Here is an 8,218-nt window from a genome sequence, read left to right as displayed (position 1 = left end):
TTATTTGCAGAAAAATGCAAATGTCTCCTTTGCTCTCTCCCTGCCTCTGCAACTAACCTCCCCTTCCATCTGCCCCCCAATGGAAAGGGGGGGGGCTTTTGTGCTCCAAAGCCGAGTGCTAGAAGCCCCTCTCTTTCCTGCTCCCCAGGAGGTGGACAGTGGAGATGACAGGAAGTCGCCAGTAGGAAGACCCTTTCTGGCATGTGGGCACAGAAAATGTGACGGAGGGCGCTCCTTTTTCTGCCCTTCAATGGTCCGGATGGGGGAGGGGGCTGGCTGTTGAGCAACTGCTCCGGAGACACTCCAGAAGCCGAGATGAACATATGCCTCTTTCTAACAATTGGCCTGGGAGCCATCCAATAGATGGAGGGCGGATCCGCTACCTCCCGGATCCGGAGCCTGCAGCGGAGACGCGGCCGTGGTTTCCAGACCCGCTCCAGAGCGGGGGTTGAGAAGGAGGAAAAGTCGGAGGTCCAAATTAGCAAAACAGAGTTCGAAAGTCCAGGGTCTCTCACATCAGGCAAACACCAAGATGGCTTGGGGGTGTATTTCACATGCAAACTCTGTAGGGTTTTAGGGTCCCGGCACATCCCGCCTTTTATCAGAAGGAAACCGGGCACTTTGTACAAAGTGAGAAAGTGCAGCCATGGTGTGTGGGATGTGGTTTGTGTTGGGGCGGGGTGAGGGGAAGGAATGGAGACAGCAAGGTAGCTTTGGAAGCTGGGGAATGGGTTTACCTGGTGTTCAGAGCCCTCAGCCCAGCTTCCTCTAGGCTTCAAGTAAGGGCCTTGATCTGTCCCTCTGTTTGCTCCCCATCTTTATGTTAAGTAAACCGGTCAGTCCAACAACAAACAGAACTTTGTTCAAAGAGCAAATGCAGGGGGTACTTAAGAGAGAGAGAGAAAGGGAAAGAAGGAAGGGAAAAAAGGAAAAGCCCTTTAGGTCTTCAAACCAGATTAAGAAAATAGAATACATAGTGAAAATAACAACATGACATTCCCTCCTTTTTTTCTTAACATCAGAACTTTTTTTTTAAGGACATGTTTTATAAACACTGGAAACTGAACAGCTGTTGCTGAAAGGGAGTTTGGTAGAAGGGTAATCCTGGTGGCCTTCTTGTAAGAGGTGAGATGGGAACTTGGCCACAAGGAGCATGAACTGAAAGAGAAGATTTGGATCTTTTTTTTCCAAAAAGATTTGTGAGATATCATCCTAACCCAAGAAAGATGTGCTCCTAATGCAAAATGTTATTCTTGTCACCTGGGAATGATTATATAATCATAATCAAATAACCTGGCATACTGGGAGGGCAGGAGGATTCCCGGGGAGTCCTGGGGCAAGCTCTTCATACCCTGTTGCCTGTTCTTGGCCTTTTGGCCGAGACTCGTGAGCTGCACCTGGCCCCACGATCCGAGACATTACCTCCACGTCGCAACCCGTCAGCCTCCTTCAGTCCTGGATGACCACAAGAGTGAATCCCTCGACCCCAACCACAGCTCAGGCCTTCGAGGAAAGCCACGGCTGCGGGCTGGATAGGCCCTGAAAGCGGATCTGCCCAGAATCTGGCAACTTTAAGGGAAAAGGGTCTCCCGCCTCCCAGCTTCGGCCCTTCAACCAGGGAGATGGTGCAGCCCAAAGGGGACAGACAGGCTCTGAGAAAGCCCTGCAGAAAACCCAAACCATGCTCCTCGAGCCCCCGCTCCGGGTGCGTCCCCCTCCCCCGGGTCATTTCCTGAACCTATAGCTCTCCCCCCAACCCCATGAAGCCTGCTCTGGCCACCCTCTAGATTTAGGTCAGAAAACAGACACTAACAGCTCTCCCTCGCCTCAGCGAAATTACTAAGTGGAATTTATTGGGCAAGTCCATGCAGGGCGGTGGGGAGAGACGGTGCCCCGGGCCCGGGCCCCCACTCGCTTTAGAAGCGCAGGCGTCGGCCGGGGACGCTGGGCTCAGGGTGCCCACGGCCTGGGCCCGTCAGCTGCACCTAGGGAACCGTGGCCGGTTCCCGGCGCAGCCGGACCCGCGGGGCTGCTCGGACTCCGTTCCCCAGCCGGCCCTTCGCTTTCACACGATCCGCGGTGACTGCACCAACTCGAGCGCCTTTAAAGGGCCACACACGCCAGCCGCCGCTATAAAATGTTCCCAGCGGCACAGCTGCAGAAGGGGCACCGCTGAGCTGCCGAGAGGAGGCTCGCTCCACCCGGCTGCCTGCCCACCGCCCGCCGGCGAAGGGCCGTTCCTGGCGAGGAGAAAGAGGGCAGAGGAAGGCACAGCACCCGCTCTGGCCCTCGGTGAGTATCCAGTTCAGATTTTGCCACCAACTCGCCCACGAGCCAGGACATGTGCTAATAATGCCATAAGCCGGTTATAAAGACGTGGAAATTGGGGGGAGCGAGAAAAAGGGGGGAAAGGGTCTGTCCTTCCTGGGATTCCTAGCCGAGGCCAGCCTGCTGCCGTGTGCGTGTGCGTCAGGGCTCTCCGGGCGGCAATGGGGGCTTGAGAGCCGGTTCCCCCGCGCCGGGAAGGGAGCGCGGTGGCCGCCACCGCCACCGCCTCGGAGTCAGGCGCCGAAGCTGCGGGCGGGCGGGCGGGCACGGGCGCGGGCCGGGGCTGCTTGGCGCGGCACGGTGCGGTGCGGTGCGGTGCGGCGGCGGCGTGGCGCGGCGGTGCGGGCTTTTCCCAGGCGCCCCGGGGTCGGGTGGCACTGAGCGCGACCGGCTCGCGGCGGCGGTGGCGGCGTGCGTGCCAGGGGCTGGGGGCTCCGCCGCTGCGCCCGCGGCTCACCCGGCTCCGCGCTTCCCTCTCCCCAGGGCAGGCGGCTCCACGGAGGTAAGCCGGGCCGCCGGGCTGGGCGCTGGGCTGGGTGGCGGGGCCAGAGACTCCAGTGGAGCAGGCGCAGGGAGCGGGCGGCGAACGGGCGGGCCGGGGGGCTCTGGGAGACTTGTTTTCTGTTTGAAAGCTGCTCTGCTGGGGGCGGAGGGGCCGCCGCCCGCCCGCCCGCCCGCCAGCCAGCGAGCCGGTTCGCTCGCCAGCGCGCCCGCCTGCCGGCCAGTCGGGCCGGGCGCCCGCTTCTCCTGGGGAGACGGCAGCACCTTTTCTCCCTGCGCCCGCGCTTTCTCCAGCTTGGCTTCAACCGACTTTGCTAATCGCCCGGACCGCATCTGGACGCTCCGGCTCCGGGGCTGCACAAAGCTCAGGTTTCCTTTGGGGGCTGGAGGCGAGAGGGGCTTTTCGGGCCGAGTTTCAGCGGAATTGCGGGATGGAAGTTAGCGAATTCGGGCAACTTGCCTCTACTACCGGGTCGACCTCTGCTCTCCCCCACACTCACGCCCACACACACACGCACACCCACGCACACACCCCTCTCCCTATAAACGCCGGCGGCGGGGCCGGGCAGAGCACGGAGTCCCTGCCTTGCCGAGCGCCGGACTTGGAGGCAGACAGACCTGGCCGCGAATCCCAGCTCCGCCACTTTTTAGCGCGGTGACCTTGGGCAAGTTACCGAACCTCTCCGAGCCTCTCACTCTTCTCAAAGCGGGGTGATAGCACTGACCATAGGCGGCTTGGCTAGGGGATAGGATCAGCCCGCGGCCAAGTCGGGTGCTCAGCGGGCGCTCAGTAAGTGTTGGTGAGGCGCGGGAGTGGCCGCAGCAGGCGCCGGAGTGCGCCCCCGCGCGCGGCAACACCGCGGGGCCCCAAACTCGCCGCGGAAGCCGAGACCCCGCGCCCCTCCCCGCTGGTCCATCTTGTCTCTACGATCGGTTCCTGATGCGGCACGCGGGAACGGACGCTCGGGGCCCTGGTGGCCTGGGTGCTAGCGTCTACCGTGCAGGGATGCTCCCAGCCGCCCCCAGTTTCGGCGGCTCCACCTGGGATGTGGCGAGGAAGGCGGCCGAGCTGTCCGCCAACAACGGGCCTTTAGTTTTCAGGTGGCGGAACTGACTGGTCTGGTTAGAGCGCATCCAAGCCAAGCCGCAGTACTGTTTGGATTTTTAAATTTCTCCTTCTGAGTGAGAAAATAGCAATCGAGATGGAGCCATCCGGTTGGTGCCATTTTAACTTTTGGTCCCCCAACAGGTCAAAGACGCGGCCCTCCCCACCTGTCTCTCCCTTCTCTTCTTCCTCTCCCCTTCCCATCCCCATCTAGGCGGGAGGGGGCTGCTGGCCCACGGGAAGGTCTGTGACGAAGGGCGGGCGGCGGGACCGGGAACTGGTGGCCAGGGCCGCGAGGCACCGGCGGGTGAGGAGGCACTTGTTGCTCTGGGTTGCCCAGCCGCTTCTTGCAGCCGTTTCGCAGTGGTCAGCTCGCGGCTGGCAGAGCGCGTTGGGACGTTTCTGCACTGCCAAGTTTTGCCTCCTAATGGGCTGGGTGACACCGGCGAGACAAAATCGGGGAAGCAGGGGCAAGGATTCCGAGCTAAATGCTACTGCGTCTTCAGACGGATCCAACAACACTTACTGAGCGCCTATGGAGCACAGACCCAGGCCGGGGGGTCAGGGCTAGTGGAGGGGGAGGCGGTAACGGGAGGCCTCAGATACGAATGGAGACAGGGTCTTGCCTAGGGGAGCTCACAGCCTGAAGGGGGAGACATGGTAAAATGGTCTTCCCCGGGAAGCGATATCAGAACAGAGGTACTTTTTTCTCGTTCTCTCTTTTTTTCTTTTTTCCCTCCTCTTTCTGTTTCTTTTTGTTGTTGCTGCTGCTGTGGTTTTTCTTCTTTTGTACATGGAGTACTGGGAGGAATAAAGAAGAAAGACTGAATAGGAACAGGAAAAAATGGGCAGCACCCCCCCCACACACACACACCCCAACATTTTTCTTAGGACACGAAAATTGCTTGATACTGAAGGTGCTGGGCTCTTGAAGACAACATACATTACATTCCTTGTTTTGTGATCACTGGCTTGAAATATTCTCTGGTTGCCTCAGAAGAAACAGGGTTCCAATCAAGCAATCCTGGTGGACCCAGCAACCGATTTTTTTCATGTTTTCTTCTCCCTACCCCTTGCTTCCTTTTTCTGTTTTTTTTCACCTCCCTCCCCTACAAGTAAGTGGTGCAAAGATGATAAAGAGATGTAGTACGTGGTCACTTTCTAGAAGTGTCTGAGCAGATTCTTACTGACCACTGGGGGGAGGGAGGTGTCACAGAGAATTCTAGCCTTGTTGGGAAGATTAGAGACTCTTTAAGATCCTGAAGATTCCTTGGGCCAAGAGGTATTTATAAATATGAATTCTCCATTCTTCATTCATCACGAAGACTGGAATATGGGGCTTTAAAAAAAAAGCTTCTGAGAAAATAACTAAAGAGTTGTCAGGTTTTTTTATTTTCTGGCTTGAGGAGATTCTTTCCTCCTCATCCCTTTATCCTATCCCTTGGCATTTAAACTAGGGGATCATTTCTGCAGGAGCTGCTTGAATCATTCTAGGTATGAGGACTTGGCCAGCGGTCAGGTGAGGCATGTGGACATGAGAGTGCTGGATCCTGCTCCCAGAGCCACTTCTACCTGATGGGAAAGCCATTGAACCTCTGTGCCTCTTCCTTCCGGGAAGAATTATGCCCACTTGTAAATACAGATGAACGTGGCTGGGCTCAGAGCAAGTGTCGGGAGAAAGCCAAGTGCTGCCGGGGCTGACATGAAGGGGGCTTGCGCTGGAGGAAATTGAGACATGTCCTAGCTGCTCTCTGGCTGCGCCAGAGCCCCCAGATTACCTCATCAGTCTGGCTTCTCTTACACAAAACCATGTCTGAGGCAGGACTTTGGAACCCCCAGGTCATTTGCTTTGGGGGGACCTATTCCTCTTCTAGGTGTTCCTCACCACTCCTTCCCTCTTGTCTCCCAGTTCCAGTGGAGGCTCCTGTTCTCCAGCCTGAATGCCAGTGGCCCACTAAGACAGTATGCTACTTACTCAGGGGCATTGCTATCCTCAGAATCAGGAACAGTGCCCCCCCGCCCCAGATGGGGCTCTGAAATCACTTGCATGAGGAAACAGCCACATGTCGTCCCCTCTTGGTGACAAGGGTAGCTCGCTGCCTGGGCAGCACCTGGCCAAATCAAGCACCTTTCCTGCCTTGGGCAAAAGTTCGAGCTGGATCTCCTCCCGCTGCTCAGGTGGTCTCTGGTCTTGTCTAACCGGTCACCATCTTTGCCTTGTAGCTGTGTGGAGTTATCCTGCTTTGGGCTTTGCTAGCACTTTTCTTGGTGAATAAAGCCCTTGCCCTTATTACCTCTTCTCCCTCACAGCACCACAGCTCCAGCTGGCAGCAACACCTCCCACCAATTTATCCAACTTCTGCCAAGGCTCTGAAATGCCAACTATGTCGAGGCCTGCACTTGATGTCAAGGGTGGCACCTCACCTGCGAAGGAGGTAACTTTTGCCATTTCACAGGCAGAGACACAGGAGCCTGGAAAGACCATCCGGCCTGGGGCCATGTGATCGGGCCTCCTGGCTGTGGCATCTGGTGTTCTTTAGCAGACAGGAGACAATGGGGCTTTCTCTGGGGAGAAGGAAAACAGCTTCTACCTAAATATGGTCACATCAAACCCACTAAGGATATTGAAAGATGGTGGGGAAGGGGGCAGAGAAGTAGAATTGGACAAAATTCCATTGAAAAGGTGAAAGTGAGGCTGAAAAGAGGTCCCCTTTGTGGAATGGTGAGCTGAAGGCGGGACAGGGGCGGAGATGGAAGCAGTGAACTCATTTAGAATGGTGGGTGCCCAGCATGAGGACTTAGGCCTGAGCATAGTGCTCAGAGCCATAGTAGCAAAAGGATACTTGAACCTAAGGAGATAGGACAGGAGCCTACCTCTTCCAAGGGCCTCTGGCTACCTCACCATCACTAACCCCCAATGAAGTGCCTTCCTGGGCCTGATGAATGGTGAGGGATGAAGCCAGGGTACCATGCTGTGCCTGTCTCTATCTTCTAGGATGCCAACCAAGAGATGAGTTCTCTGGCCTACTCTAACCTGGGGGTCAAAGATCGCAAAGCAGTGGCCATCCTGCACTACCCTGGGGTTGCCTCGAATGGAACCAAGGCCAGTGGGGCTCCCGCTAGCTCCTCAGGATCTCCATCTCCAATAGGCTCTCCTACTGCCACCCCTCCCAATAAACCCCCACCCTTCAACCTGCACCCCGCCCCTCACCTGCTGGCCAGTATGCAGCTGCAGAAACTTAATAGCCAGTATCATGGGATGGCCGCCGCCACTCCGGGCCAACCCGGGGAGGCAGGTCCCCTGCAGAACTGGGGCTTCGGGGCTCAGGCGGGAGGGGCGGGGTCACTCTCTCCCTCTACTGGTGCCCAGAGCCCTGCCATCATCGACTCGGACCCGGTGGATGAGGAGGTGCTGATGTCGCTGGTGGTGGAACTGGGACTGGACCGAGCCAATGAGCTTCCGGAGCTGTGGCTGGGGCAGAATGAGTTTGACTTCACGGCAGACTTTCCGTCTGGCTGCTGATGCCAACTGTTCCTAAAGATGGAGGAATAAAAGCCACCAATTCTGTTGTAAATAAAAATAAAGGTTACTTACAAAGAGATAGGCTGGCTGGAGGTGTTCTTTATTGAGGTCTACAGGGGTATGGCATGGTCTGCCCTCCTTTTAGCAATCCTGAGGCCCAGGCTGGGCTTGCGGGTGGATGGCTGGGCTGGATGGGAGGAATGGGAATGGGGAGGACTGGGGCTGGGGTGGGGGGCCGCTGCTTACTGAACTCCTGCTGCCACCTCCACCACCACCAGCTGTCATCTGATCTTCAGGGGCCCAAGTACCTAGCCTCACAGCCCAATACCCCAGCAACACTGTCTATTCAAGGTTGATGATGGGCTGGTTGGGGACATTCTTGAAAGAAACACTGATCCAGACCCTTCTTCAGCCTCCTCGCCACTTGCACATCCAGTCTGTTCACATGACACACGCTTCACCCACTCTAGAAGCCACCCGCACCCGCTCTCTAGCCCCAATCCAGTTGTTGCATTGAGGCCATTTCTTTGCCTTTTTGCCCACAGGCAATAGGTATGACCGAAAAAGGATCCTATGACCTGGGAGCTCAGATTTCTCTGGAAAATTGCAAAAGCTATAGATCATTAAACTGAGATTCTAGGTGCCTTCAAGTCCCTCAGACGGTTGCTCAATCCCAGCCTCCATGCCTGGGACACTGAGCTGATCTCATTGTCCCCTAACTCAGACCTCCCTGGCCCCACACTATTTGGACAGCCTGTTTC

At 56.9% G+C, this 8,218-nt stretch overlaps 1 protein-coding gene across 35 annotated transcripts; it reads left to right on the top strand.

Annotated features, from left to right (window-relative positions):
• The first annotated feature begins 1,717 nt into the window (after positions 1-1,717).
• On the top strand, positions 1,718-7,536 carry CITED1 (Cbp/p300 interacting transactivator with Glu/Asp rich carboxy-terminal domain 1). Of its 35 annotated transcripts, none has more exons than XM_085006430.1 (6): positions 2,161-2,292; positions 2,812-2,830; positions 3,124-3,198; positions 3,924-4,044; positions 6,245-6,369; positions 6,930-7,536. In XM_085006430.1, the coding sequence occupies exons 4-6, from the start codon at positions 4,032-4,034 to the stop codon at positions 7,455-7,457; spliced, it is 666 nt and encodes a 221-aa protein (XP_084862556.1). In that variant the 5' UTR covers positions 2,161-2,292; positions 2,812-2,830; positions 3,124-3,198; positions 3,924-4,031; the 3' UTR covers positions 7,458-7,536. The 35 variants fall into 35 exon arrangements, 31 of the variants coding, with proteins under 31 accessions (XP_084862565.1, XP_084862553.1, XP_084862572.1 ...); XM_021079570.2 differs by lacking the exon at positions 2,161-2,292 and adding an exon at positions 2,349-2,458; XM_085006429.1 differs by lacking the exon at positions 2,161-2,292 and adding an exon at positions 2,349-2,458 and having other exon boundaries at positions 2,961-3,198.
• Positions 7,537-8,218: the final 682 nt, after the last annotated feature.

Source organism: Sus scrofa, chromosome X (genome assembly GCF_054392235.1).
Source record: "Sus scrofa isolate SSC_HxYL_T2T_F1_AM1 chromosome X, Sscrofa_HxYL_maternal_Yorkshire_Landrace_v2.0, whole genome shotgun sequence".
NCBI classification, from domain to species: Eukaryota; Metazoa; Chordata; class Mammalia; order Artiodactyla; family Suidae; genus Sus; species Sus scrofa.
This window is presented reverse-complemented; position numbering and strand designations above follow the sequence as displayed.

Bases quoted from the DNA above. Each gene is read 5' to 3' on its own strand.
- CITED1 (XM_085006427.1), top strand. From the start codon at position 1,866: ATGCAGGGCGGTGGGGAGAGACGGTGCCCCGGGCCCGGGCCCCCACTC. The intron at 3,199-3,923 runs GTTTCCTTTGGG...ACGGGCCTTTAG, and splicing joins CGGGGCTGCACAAAGCTCAG to TTTTCAGGTGGCGGAACTGA.